We start from the raw sequence: 14,241 nt of genomic DNA, 5'->3' as shown, positions 1-14,241 counted from the left end.
CTTAAAAAAATCTCAGCTGTGTATGAAGAGCGATTGAGCGGCCCCGACCAGTCATGACGACCGGTTGAACTACTGGCTTGGTTGAAAATTCGCAGCAACAGTGAACTCGCACAGTTGTCTCACACTTGACACGCTTGGCAGAGGTCATAAGACGAGTTGAGAGGAAACCCCTTACTCCCAAATGGGATAATTGACTAATAGCCCTGTTGTCCAACAAAGCAGATAAAACTACGTTTAACGGCCTCACATACTGCTTCTTCAACTAGCACACAGCGAGGCACTATGCTGCTTCGGTGCAGCGCTTCGCTGTTTCACGGGCCGTGGGCGTACGACAAGGGTGGACAAATATTTGGCGGACATGCCGAGCCATCTCTTCTGACACACATGGCGCTTTGTCCAAGGAAGCGGGGTGGAATAATGTTCCTGTAGCCCCGAGTAACCTCATCACAGGGAACAGGGGCCGAAGAGAAACAGCCACGTGCCAGACCGAAGACCTTCACTGACCAGTTACGGGGAAAATGTACAAAAACGTGAAAAAACGAAAACACGGAATGTTGGTACATGTCACATAAAACAAAATAAACTTGTTAGTAGCTCTTATTATTTTTCAGGCACTACACCTTGGTAGAGAAAGGCTATGCAAAACGGGCTCACGAAGACGATACTTCCAATAAGATGTCACGTTAACGAGCCACCACCCATTAAGGTAACGTTAATAACAAATTTAAGGTAACGTTAATATATTACCATAATACTGTCTAGATATGAAAGTTTGCAACCAGCTATGAGACCTAGCCTGTCCATAAATGGTGAAATAAATACGATAGCCTTGCTACCGAGGCTAACAAGCATGGCTAATATCTTGGGACCAGCTTGAAACTTGGTTAAATCTCGAGACTGACTTATGAGTTATGACTTCCACATATGTGACTTACTTATTTGACTCTAGCGTGTCTACTCAAAAAGTCGCCATCTCAAATAGCGATCGGTTATCAATTACCAAAGTAACAACAGACTGCAGACGGCCACTCGCAGGAACCTCGTGCAAAATCAGAGCAGCTGTTTGCTGACCTTAACCATGAGAGTTGCCGTTTACATGCCGCGCGGTTATTTAAAGCGACAACGCATCAGCCCAGCTGAAATGTAAGACCTCTATCGTATGGTGTACTCCTGCAAACGAAGCGAGCTCGCCGCTGTAACACCAACATGACTAACTGGAAGCCTCGTCCACTCATCCTTGTTTTACCACCGCTTCCTTTCTTACTACGCACTTCAATCAATCAATCGAGAACGGTGGTTCTCAAACTGGGATCCGGGGACACCGCGGGGGTTCGCGAGCCCCAACGTTTACTGTTATTTTCTCTCCATTCTTTCATCATTATTTATTGTATCTTAACTTATCCTGCTTTTATATTTTTAGATTTGCAAATTATATTTGCATCATTTTATTTTTAATTAATATCTTTTTACTGTTTCCTCAGAGGAAGCCCTCTGCACTGGGAGCTGTGATGGGCCGTGGTCGTGGTCCGGCCTCTAGGGGTCCCCAGTCGCCAAAGTGGCAGGCTCTCGCGTCACAGCTGCACCGGGGGACTCCATTCTGGTGGCCTGCGGCCGCGGCCTTTGGTCCAGTCCTAGTGCAGACGGCTCCGTGAGATTGTTTGTTTCAGGGTATCCGAAAAATAATTATTCATAAATTATTATGTTGTATCAGTTTTTGAAGAGGGCATACCTACATTTGGGAACTGGCGTGCAGATAAAACAAACATCCAAAACTATTTACTCCTCCCTACCTTAGCTTTGGGCCAATTAGAAGTTCTGATATGATTGTGACATATCACATAAATCTGACATTCCTAGCACGCTCACACTCTTTTCTCATGTCGGGTTGTACAGGTGAAGCATGGCGACCTCAGCAAAATTGGAAGCACATACTGTACCTCAGGTCAAAATCTTCCAACATGTTGATAAATCACTGCTTTTGCAACATATAAAAGGGCACCATGTCTTTTGGCAATGTTCAGTTCCACAGACTCCATGATTACCTTCCGCTGTTCTGTTTTTGTGTCGTATGCAAAACAATGTGAAAATTCTTCCTCTCTTGTTGTCTGATTCTGAGAAGCGATGAAACAAGCTAGTTGATTTTTTTGAAAAACAGTCGCAAGAGCAGTCGGAAAATCAGAAGTATATAGTGACCAAATGGCGCTAAGTTGGCAACACTAACCGCTCTCTGTTCGCAGCCCTGTTGTTAGTGGAAGCAGTGCTCGTCAGCTAGCGACGATGGATAAATATACAAGTGAATTCAATTGAATGTGGTTCAATTTCAATATCATGTGTGCTCACTCACAGTGCTGGTCATCTTCATCTGGAGAAGCACTTGTAAGTACTCTTGATAAGGACTCAGCTTGTGGCCATCCTTCTCGGGTTTCACAGGGGGGTTGTCCAAGAAGATGAAAAATTCACTTCTTCGGCGCAACATGACAGCAGTCTTTACAGTACCGTAAAAAGTTGAAAAAAAAAAACCTCCAAGGAAGTCAGTCCATCTCTGGTCAGGAAGAAAAAGTAAAATGCGAGGGGGAACGAGCAGTAGGAAAATTGATGAAATGACGCGGTTATTAATCTGATTACGGCAACTCTCTGGTAACTGGCCTCACTTATCCAATGAGAGGCTGCTGCTCTGTGGATTAATGCTGCCTGGCCTTCAAGCACACGTTAGTCATTGTTCCAGCTGAGCTGTTTTTCTTTTCTGTGCGCAGGACAAAGCTCTTTAATTCTTATACAACAAATACAATTGCCTGGACTAGGGATAAGAAAATACCAAACTTGCTGCAACATAAGGCACAGTAATAAGTAGGGTAAATGTTATTCTAACACACTTTAAATTTTAAATACAAATAATTCTAATACAATTTAGAATTTGGCATAATTCAATTCATTAAAAAAAAAAAGAAAAAAAAAAGGTTTTAAAGTATCCAGATGTCGATCCATCTTCATGCCTGATGTCATACAAGACTAAAATATATTTAAAGATGAACAAATCTTTATAAAGTCAAACCTCTAAGGTCAAATGTCCCCAAAGTCATACAATTCGTGACACAGCATATTGTAATTTAAAAATATCCATCCATTCATTTTCTGAGCCGCTTCTCCTCACTAGGGTCGCGGGCGTGCTGGAGCCTATCCCAGCTGTCATCGGGCAGGAGGCGGGGTACACCCTGAACTGGTCGCCAGCCAATCGCAGGGCACATAGAAACAAACAACCATTCGCACTCACAGTCATGCCTACGGGCAATTTAGAGTCTCCAATTAATGCATGTTTTGGGGATGTGGGAGGAAACCGGAGTGCCCGGAGAAAACCCACGCAGGCACGGGGAGAACATGCAAACTCCACACAGGCGGGGACGGGGATTGAACCCCGTACCTCAGAACTGTGAGGCTGACGCTCTAACCAGTCGGCCACCGTGCCGCCAATTTAAAAATAAATTGTTACAAAAAATTCAGTGTCCGATCTGTCTATATGGCTCTAAAGTTGAACAATTCCTAATTTTGCAAAACTCTTGAATAATGTGCTTTAAAAAGATCCATCGATCAATACAGCTTCATGATGTGAAGCTAGGCTTTCAATTAGCTCACAAAACCTCACCAAATATCACAATATTTACAAATCTTTGGGGCAGTTGAACCTCTAGATTCTGTTTCTAAAGTAGTACAGTGTGTAATTTGGCATTTGTTTAAAAAAAAAAATAAAAAAAAAAAACATCACATCTTTCTTCATGATGTGAGGCGAGAGCTCCATTTAGCTCACAATCCTTCACCAACTCTGGCGAAATTAACACATTTTTATATCTGTGAAACCTCTAAAGTCAAATGTCCCTGAAGTCTTCAATTCATAATTTGCCGTAATTCTTTAAAACAAAATTGTTCAACAATTCCAAAGGTCAATCCGTTTTCCTGATGTGACGTAAGACCTCCGTATAGTTTACGAGACTTGAGGAAATTCAGACTTCAGCAAATCCCGATCCTAGCGAGATTAACGATTGTTTATACACTGTAACGTCTTGAAGCCAAATGTCGCTTGTTTCGAAAAATTCTGAATTCGACAAACGTTTCCTAGGAAAAGTAAGCAAAAACTCTAAAGCAAGCAAATCTTGCCAGACATGAGCAAATTATAGAAGCAGGATTTGGTCTTCGTTTGGCTTTTTAGTTGCTGTTTTTGCAGATGTACAGAAGTATGCCAACCCACTGCCATGAGGAACAAGCAAATCTTATCTGACTATAAATAAATAAGGCAACACGCTCAGGTGACTGAGTTGCGCTGGCAGTATAATTTGAGGTGATTAGAGGCTAGCTGCTGCAACAACGCAAGAGTGCAATGGTTAAAGATTAGAGGCTGTAACAGTCTGTAACGGGAAGATCTTGAGTCATGGGCAAAATTACAAAACAGCTTCTTTCTCCTGAGTGATGAGGAGGGCAAAAACAAGGACTGACATACACATTCCTCTAAAAGGGTCCTCAATAGAGTCAGAATTGCAGAGATCCTCAATAAATCCAGAACGAGACACACCCTAATTGTAGTCTCATTTGACCCTGTGCAACTTGGGGGGGGGGGGGGGGGGGGGTCTATGGGTAGACTTATTGAACCCGAGCAACTTGGGGGGGATTTGCAGTAGTGATGTTTGAACTTTAGTCATATTTTAACCTGTGCAACCTTTGGCGAATATACATTAGTTTTATTTTGTGTGCATTGTAACCCCGCTCACGTGACATGACTCATCCAATCAAAGGGCAGCTTTGTGAGTGGAGCAACTGGCATTTTCCTGAACTGGACCAAACCTTCCATTGAGGACCCCCCCTGATGGATGCCAAAAAATATTCAGACTTTACTTCCACTTTAAGCTTCACCAAGCTTCAATGATCTTTAAAAGAAGCCAGTGACCAGCCAGATAAGAACCAGCTCAAAGCCCCACAATAGACTGTGAGGCATCTTTGTCAACACAGTCCTACTTTAGTTGAATACTCCATTAACTGACCCCCCCTCGCACCCCCAGGGAGCAGTGCAAGGCCTTTTAGATGAGATGTGTGTCCATTCTTTGCCAATTTACAGTCACAGGGGGTTCAAAGAAGAAGTGGTCTTGGGGCAGTGTCACACAGTCAGCAGGTGGGTGATCATAGCCGTTCACAAGGGTTGAGAATGGATGGGGGTTGGCTGTCACTGTGCAAGAAAGGACTGACTCACAGAAGGAAACAAACTAGCTTGGGTTTCCGGGACTTGGAAATCTCTTAAATGTCAAATGAGCGGCAGGGGAGATAACGCTGGGACTCTTGGTGGTTCCAAACTGGGAGAACACTCAGGACGTGAATCCAAAACTATGCAGTTTAGAGCTCAGAATGAGAACATGACTATCAGGAGACCACTGCCATGAAAGACATCCATCTGTGCGCCTCTGATTGCAGCTAATGATGATAAAAATGTTCCATGCAAAACTCTTTCTCCCCACTCACATATTGAAATAAACCCTTTTACAACATCAACTTACCTTAAGATGCTGCGCTTTGAGGAGACTTTCCGCCTTATCCATCGTGCCTGATCAACGACGACACCGGACTAGGCGCAGACTATTCAAAGCGTCAGTGTGCTACCATAACGAGTTCCTCACTTACTCCCTGTTCTCTGGAGAAGTGAAATTTTCAAGGTGAGTCAAAGTAGAAAGGTGTACTGTCAACGTTAAATCAGGGATAAAGTTCAACTTCTTGTTTTTTTAACTTGCTCAAGGGGACAGCGATGGGAAAGGGGAAGTTTAAGCGATTATCATTATCAACCTGACCTGTAACGCCGTTGAGTTACGTTTATGCCGAGCCGCAGAGGTCAGTTCGCCACGGTACAGAATTTATGGTAGTCATATTTGAACCTGCACAACTTTTGAAGGATTTATGGTAGTGATATTTTGTTATCTGGGAAACTTTGGAGGATTTTTTACAGTAGTATTTGAATCTGGGCAACTAGTAGAGGATTTACCTGTGATTGGCTGGCAACCAGTTCAGGGTGTACTCCGCCTCTCGCCCGAGGATAGCTGGGATAGGCTACGGCACGCCCGCGACCCTTTTGAGCAGAAGCGATACGGAAAATGGATGGAAAAGTGGAGGATTTACAGTAGTCTTATTTGAGGGCTTTATGGTTGTCTTATTTGAACCTGTACAACTTTTGGAGGATTTGGAGTAGTCATACTTGAACCTGTGCAATTTTGGGGTGATTTTTGGTAGCCCTTTTAATCTGTGCAATTTTGGGAGGATTTACAGCTTTACACCCTAAACAAGTGTGCCCACTGCACAATAGAAAGCCAATAAAATCCCTTTCCCTACCGGAGTGAACCGTCTGACTTGGTGAAGGCTTAAGTGGTTGACATCACAGTAGACAAAAGTTTCAAGTAGCTCTGGATTTGGAATTATGATTTTGCAGCTGGACTTGAATGGAAACATTCCTTTTATTTTTTTTATACCGGCCGGGCAGGCTGCAATGGTCATAATTTCATGGCAGCCATTCATTCTCTTTGTCTGGCTTTATGAGCACAGTGAATGCTGTCATCAGTGCTGTGTCGCTGCACCAAAGGCATTCAACAATTTGAGTTCCATCGAGTAACTGTGGTGTCCGTTTAGGTTCTTAGTCATCGAGGCTAGTGGTCCCCAACCGCCGGTACCAGTCTATGGGCCATTTCATACTGGTCACAACAGAGAGACTGAACAAAAAAAACAAAAAAAACATTTTATTGCTCATCACAGTCTGAAAGAAGCTTTATTTGGAAAATCGGGTGCATTTGTACGCATGTCAAACCACTCGTCTCTGTCATGTTCGAGATAGTATAATCCCAGTATTTGTTATTGTTTCAAGACAACTATTATCCTCTGTAGGCCCCTTTACACTAAGCAGTACTGTTTGGTACAGTCAAGATTTTCTGGCATTTTCATTAGAAAAGCATACTTTTTACCTTTTTAGTTTTAGTAGCGGCGGCACGGTGGCCGACTGGTTAGAGCGTCAGCCTCACAGTTCTGAGGACCCGGGTTCAATCCCCGGCCCCGCCTGTGTGGAGTTTGCATGTTCTCCCCGTGCCTGCGTGGGTTTTCTCCGGGCACTCCGGTTTCCTCCCACATCCCAAAAACATGCATTAATTGGAGACTCTAAATTGCCCGTAGGTGTGAATGTGAGTGCGAATGGTTGTTTGTTTCTCTGTGCCCTGCGATTGGCTGGCAACCAGTTCAGGGTGTACCCCGCCTCCTGCCCGATGACAGCTGGGATAGGCTCCAGCACGCCCGCGACCCTAGTGAGGAGAAGCGGCTCAGAAAATGGATGGATTAGTTTTAGTAGCACGAATATTAAAACAAATCTCTTAGATTCTGCAGTTTCCTGATGACACGACAGCACATGACCGCAAAGCCTCTTTTGCATTGCTTCATAAGCGCGCTAGCGGGAAGTTGAGAAATCTTGCTCGGCAGCGACATCACTTCCTGAATGATTGGTGCCGTTTCCTGATCACATGGCGGTAGTTTATTCGTCATCTACGGAGTTATATTGCCATCTTGTCAAAAGATATATAAAATCAAACAGTGCAAAACATACAAACACTACTTGCAGTGTCGTAAATAAAATCACCATTTAATTGGGTTTGTTGTCTCTTTTTAATGTATTTATTTAACCTTGATTTATCCAGGTAGGGCAATTAAAAACAAAAGATTCTCATTTGCAATACTGACTTTGTGTGACATTAAAATTGGCTTGCTGATCCAACACATTTAAGTGCGATAAATAAGAAATGGTTGAAAACTGTATGGTTGCACATCATGTTACATATCATTACTCGCATGGGTGAATCCCAGTTGCACACCGCAACATCCTGCCCACACGCTGCAAGAAATTGCGGTCGCCATCATTACGATTCCGTATTTCTGCTTGTGCTAGTTTAAGCAGACAAGATAATAAATAAACACTGTCTCCAGTGACAACCACCTGTAGAGTATTGATCTGCCCTGTTTAGGATCACCGCGACAAGTGTTGTGGATTACGTGTTTATAGACGGGAAAGCATCTGGCTGGAATACAATTCGGTGTGCAAAAGAAGCCCAGTACAGGACTTGATTCTTGGAAGAAATGTTTTCCAGATTTAGGGCCTGCATGGAAGCTTGTCAAGTAGCCTCAAGGCTATGTTGCGCGATTGTAAAGAAAAATACACTGACATCACAGGGAAAAGGCAAAGAATGTTTTCTCTGTGAACTTTGCACCAGGTAAATTACCAGCGAATGAAAGAGTCTCCCCTTACCGCTTCCCCCCTCCCAGAAAGGAAAAACACATCCCTGACTTAACTACGTCCAGGCCTTTTTCTGCTCCTTGGGAGGGAGCAAAAAATGGGCCTTTGTATTTGACTTAAGATGGACAGACACTGTAATGTTTTAAGCAGTGTTGTTTTGAGATTTCAACACTTATTGTACGCGTTAATTGCCTGAGACAAATAAAAGTCCAAACTATGGAAAGTCGTTTCAGCAGCCCTTTATTTAATTTTTTTTTATAGTGTTGCGGGCCATTTTACTGGGACTATTTTGTTAGCCTAAAAGCATCATTTCCTAAGTCATTTGTAACTTAACAGTCACAATATCAATAACAAATACTAATGTGCTTGCTAAAAGTTGCGGTTTTTTTCTTTATGTCTGTGTAGATTGTCTGTCATCCAGGTGATGTTAATCCACCCACAAAGCTTAAATCGAGGCACATGGACTTTTCTTGTTTGTTGAATTTGTTGGTTGTTGTTTGTTTTCCAAAAACATTCAAAGATGACTATGGCAATTATGCTATTTGGTTAACGGTTTTTAGCATAAATTCTGAAAAATGGAGGGCAGGCCGTACTTTGGATGCCTCTGCTCTAAACTGTCCGTAGGTGTGAATGTTAGTGCGAATGTTTATTAGTCTATAAGTGCCCAGTGATTGGCGGACAACCAGTCCATGGTGTATACATTCGACTAGGATAGGGTTACCTCACCCGCGAGCCAAATGAGGACAAGCACTATAGAAAACGGATGGATGAAATACTAACCGTTTGAAATTCCATCACGGGTTATGACTAAACCGCTTCATTTAAAAAAATAAACAAATTAAAAAAGTCTACCAGTTCCTTCAAGGCCTTTGTCACGTCAGTGTACGCTCAATGTAGTTGCGCTTTGATCAAGCCATTCTAATTGATGGGTTTTCTTTTCCATATAAAACCAGAAGAAAGACCTTTTTATTATGCTGTTGCTTTTAACGGGGCTCGACAAATACAAAAGAGCCTTCCCGCTGGCTCACAAGACATCTCCGTGTAGCGACTTGCAAGCATGTGCGCTCACACATACCACACCGCTTGTGACCATGCGTAATGAATCCTGCGACGACGAGCTGCCAACCTTTTTCTCATAACAACCCAAGCCGGTAACTCCACGACGGGAATCCCGCAATCCTCACCGCCTTTTATGATCTTTAAAATAGCTTTGACACACAAGCCTTATCATCTTCATTGTTGCCACGCTTGAGACCCGGATGTCTGACTAAGTGTCTGAAGACGGGACAAACAGAAGTTAATGAATGGCTTGGAGTGTGACACAACAAGACGGGAATGTATTGGGAGTCAGTTTCTATGCATTCTCTGCATTTAATGCGCACCTGTAGAAACCCTGACAGCACCTGGAGTGCTACGGTGGCCTGTCAACGCTTGACAATTCATCGTAAGCAGATGATTGACGACAGTGTGTGATAGTGACAAACAGCAGTGGAACAGGAAGGAGCTTTTGTGACTGAACGTGTAGCAGCCATGTTGTTGTTGGGGAAAACATCGCTGTTAACACTGCAGGGTGAAATTGTTGACATCCGTTCAGGATGGGCGATATGGCCATAAAATAAAATTGTCTGTGTTTAAATCCGATTTCTGCTTTCAATCCATTTGCTGATAGAAAATGCACATGACAAAGACATTACGGACTAAGCCCTGTTGCGAATAAGTACAATATTGCAAGCAAGTAACCCAAACACCCAGAAAGCTTTATAAATGCCTACAGATGCCAAAAGATGGCGGCAATACAATACTTTCCTCTAAAGGAAATTCCTCAACTCACTTTGACATAGTTCCCTGGAACCAAGATGCGAAAAGATAGTGGCAAAGCCCTACTTTAGTTCCACTGATCCTCCTTAACTCACTTTAACATAGTCCCTTGGCACCAAGATAACAAAAGATGGCGGCAAAGCACTACTTGAGTCTGAATGAAGTTACATTGACAAGGCAATAAAGTCATCGACAATATGGAGACTGGTTTTGGAACCATTACGGGACTATGCGACTGTGAATGTGTTATCACGACTAACTAACACAAGTACAGATTCGGAGTGCAAAAACGCTAATGTGTGAATATGCAAGATGTCTCAAAAAGTCACATTACATTTCCTTTTTTCATTTCAGGTATTATTGGGACAGAAAGGAGCCCGTCCGCATTTCATAGCTTAGGGTTTTACAGTTTTTTCTTTTCAGTGCAAGACGTTTTTCTGTCCCTGACTGCGGGCTCAGCACCAGTTGGAGAAGCTTTATCGCTGTCACACTGCTCCAACGCGGACTACGATTTATTTCCATTTTCTCGAAAAACAGGATCTTTAGGTAGTTCAAAGGTTTCAAGCGGAAGATTACGAGGAGTAAAGCTTTATCATTCCCCACCGAATGGAGCTTCTGTTGATGCAGAGTTCCAGTGCCGGCCTCAGACAAACTATCTGTGGCTTTGCGCAAACGCCTGCTCTAGGAGTTCAGTGTTTTCAGAAGTGGTGGCAGTCGCAGGCCTTCCGCTGCGTGCTTTGTCAAGAACAGATCCCGTTTTCATGAATAGCGTAAAATGTACTACTTCCCAAACAGGCGCTGAACAGCAATCTGGCACAGAAAAGCTTCTTACTAATTTGGCAACACTGCTCCAATGTCAATTGGCGAGCCGTGGGCAAGTAAAGGATCTGCTTACAAAAACCGCAAAGCCCAAGACGTCACATGCTAAAGGCCTCACGACACCTGAAATGAAATTGAACGCAAAAAAAAAGGAATTGTACAATGACTTTTTGTCGCAACACCCTGTATGTTAAGACTAGGCAAGAATTGTATGACTTGACTCGACTCGCTCGACATTGAGCCGGGACTCCACTTGACTTTTGCCAAAGTCAAATTGAAGGTCACAACCTGCCAGCAGACTCATGACTCATACATACATGCCTTACTGCCACCTCTTGTTTTTTTGGGGTTTTTTTTTTTTTTTTTTTTTTTTAATGACTGAAAGTGCAGTGATTCAAACTGATACAACGTACTGTGTTAACCACTACATGCAACACCATGCACCTGTTTGCATAGATAGATAGATAGATAGATAGATAGATAGATAGATAGGTGGATTAGTTTGCAAGGTGACGACATGATGGTTGTTGTTATTGTTCCACGGTGAAGGGGGTGTGTATGCCCTAACTAACGTGTTCGACTTAAAAAATAAAAAATGGACGCCCAACGACAACGGCGACGATTTAACGAAGGATGATCTGATGATGATGATGATGACATCAAAGATAAAGGAAGACTGTAAAAGACGTTCAAAGGCAGCTAGCTATGCTACACCAAATTAGCTTGGATGCGTTTTATTGGCGGGGGGGGGGCTAGCCAGGCTAATGCTGCTGCTTGGACGTCGTTATGGACGTGTCGCATTAGATTCGAAATGCACATTCGGCGACATTGTTAATCATGAGCAAATAATGATAGCGACACTTACCCACAGTTCTAAGCCCCAGCTCATGGTTTCGGGACGACGTCCTCGGAATTAATCCACGACGCGGCTGCTAGTTGTGATTGTCTTTGATGATGATGATGATGATGATGATGATTTCAAATGAAACGCAGCCCAAAATCCAATTTGGTTGCCGTTTTTGGTCAGCGTCTCATCTTGAGCTTGTGGATGGATCCTCGATCACTGCAGCGCCCGCGCGCGCGCGCTCCCGCCTGGACTCAATGACAGCTGCTCCGGTGGTGCGCGTGCACGGCGGAGAGGGGGAGGCGTGGGGCGGAGGGGGGGTGGGGATGCGGCGGGGTGGGGGGTTGGGTTGGGGGGGGGGGGGTCCCGCAGAGTGGGCTTCGGTTGTCCTTTTTGGAGCAAATAATACGAGCGTAAAGCCTCCTCGCAGATGTTTTCACGTGAAGTGAGGCTTGAAAAGGGAAAGCGGGAGGGTGGGCGTGCAGTGGGAGGAGGAGCCCCCACCCCACCACCACCACCCCCCGATAAAGGGCACACCCACCAAGGCAGATGTTTCATTGACTGACACCCCCCAGTGGGTTTAACAACTACTTTGCCCTTATCACTTCTTCTTATGGCCTCATTCTCTTCAATAAAACATATATGCACTGAATTGCGTACGTGGAGTAGATACAAAAGTCTGCACACCCCTGGCTGCCGTCTGACCACCTTAAGCCGGAGACCAGACAGAATAAAGATGTTGTTGTCAGACTCTTGGCCTCTTCCCTAATCGGTTTTCTGGATCAATTTTGGAAGGACGTCCAGTTCTTGGTCATGTGATGATGATGGTATATTTGCCTTGGAGATTCTTTTGTTGCCTTCACCTGACTTAATACAATGAGATTTAGCCGATGCTGTGGACGCTTTCAGGAACAGCCTCATAGAACATCTGAAAATGGATTTGAACGTAAGGAGTTTGAACGTAATTGCTTAATTGCCCCAGTTATACGAGGGTGTGCACACTTGTGCAACCGCGTGATCGCACCTGTTGACTTTTACGTGCCCTGTCTAAAAAATTATTTTTTTTCCCCAGTTGAGTTGTACAGGGTAAATAAAGGACACATTCAAGATTCTTAACTGTCATTGACGTTGGTGTTGTTTCCGCCTTTTGAGACTCTTTGGTGATAAAAGGCTATACAAATAAACTTGACTTTTTATTTACTTATTTTTTTCAAACTGGTACACTCAATTTCACTCGAGACTCCAAACTGCTTTTTGATGTTTAACAACAACAAAGTCACATTGTGGTAAGACATCGTTCTGATTCAGCTCATCAAGTCAGAAGAGTATTGTTAATTAAAACAACAGCACCACCCAGTGGTAGAAAATGAGCATACAGCACTAGTGGCACGACCGATATGTTTATTATATTTTTTTAAAAATCAAATCTTGAATCGTTTAATTTGGTATTGAGAAGGAAGCATTGGCATGCATATTTAATTTGTGTTTACATTCAAGGACCATGTTATTTATAAGGCCTGCTGGAAGTGAACATGTTTTAAGGGACTAGTTACATGTCTCCAACAGGTTAAGTCTGTTGGGGGCTAAATTATCTTTGATTTTTACAGAAACACATATGCTAAAGTCGACTAAATAGTCTTTGTTGTTTACAAAAACACACTTACAGTGGATATAAAAAAGTCTACACAGCCATGTTCAAATGCTGGGATATTTAAAAAAAATGAGACCAAGATCAATCATTTCATTTCATCCAGTAGGATTTTCCTTGATTTTTTTTTTTTTTTTTTTTTTGCTTTCTATCATAAACTGGAAGGTTTTGTCCTATTGAACTCTTTGGAGTTTGAATGTGATTGCTGAATTGCTAAGTAATGGGTGGGTGTGCACACTTGTGCAACCATATTATCTCAGTTGGTTATTTTTACTTCTCTTGAAAAGATGAATGTTCAATTGAGTAGTACAGTTTTTTTGGACCCATTACTGGCAAAAAAAAAAAAAAATTTAAAATCTGCCATTTGAACAGGTGTGCATAGATTTATGACGATATCCACTGTATGTTAACTTTGTTGGTCAAGACGTTACAAAAACATGCATGTTTAATTTGTTGACTACTTGTCTTTGGTTTTGGTGTTTACAAAAACATGTACATTAAATTTGCTCGTGACTACATTACCTTACATTTTTACAACAAAACAAACAAACAAGCAAATTTGGGGCCAATGGCCATCCATGCACCCTAGACGGTGGTGTCATTGCTCACAGTTACTTACGGATCGGGATCCGATCAGGACGGAGGATCCATCAATCTCTCCTAATCTCTCAAATCGTGTCAAGTAGAGCCGAAAAACTCCAGACAGCCTCAGATTATATGGCCACGGATTGGATTAGCACGGTTAATCCCATTATGTACATGTTAGTCTCATTTCTGGGGATAGACAAGTGAATGCACATGGACCAATTAAAGCAAACT

The 14,241-nt window shown here is 43.0% G+C and overlaps 1 protein-coding gene across 21 annotated transcripts in view; it reads right to left on the bottom strand.

Annotated features, from left to right (window-relative positions):
• The window catches only part of LOC133489997 (formin-binding protein 1), a 61,905-nt gene extending 49,813 nt beyond the window's left edge, over positions 1–12,092 (bottom strand). For 19 of the 21 annotated variants that reach the window (XM_061799410.1, XM_061799409.1, XM_061799408.1 and 16 more), the window contains exons 1-2: positions 5,535–5,591; positions 2,345–2,542 (exon numbers count right to left, since the gene is read on the bottom strand). In XM_061799410.1, coding sequence (XP_061655394.1) covers positions 2,345–2,542; positions 5,535–5,576 — 240 coding nt within the window. In that variant the 5' untranslated portion in view covers positions 5,577–5,591. Of the gene's footprint in view, positions 1–2,344; positions 2,543–5,534; positions 5,592–11,795 lie in introns of those variants that run through there. The other 2 variants (XM_061799413.1, XM_061799426.1) reach the window with 2 other exon arrangements.
• Between the last annotated feature and the right edge of the window lie 2,149 nt (positions 12,093–14,241).

This window comes from Phyllopteryx taeniolatus, chromosome 15, assembly GCF_024500385.1.
Source record: "Phyllopteryx taeniolatus isolate TA_2022b chromosome 15, UOR_Ptae_1.2, whole genome shotgun sequence".
Lineage (NCBI taxonomy): Eukaryota > Metazoa > Chordata > Actinopteri > Syngnathiformes > Syngnathidae > Phyllopteryx > Phyllopteryx taeniolatus.
Note: the sequence above shows the minus strand (reverse complement) of the source record. Positions and strands in the feature narration are given on the sequence as shown.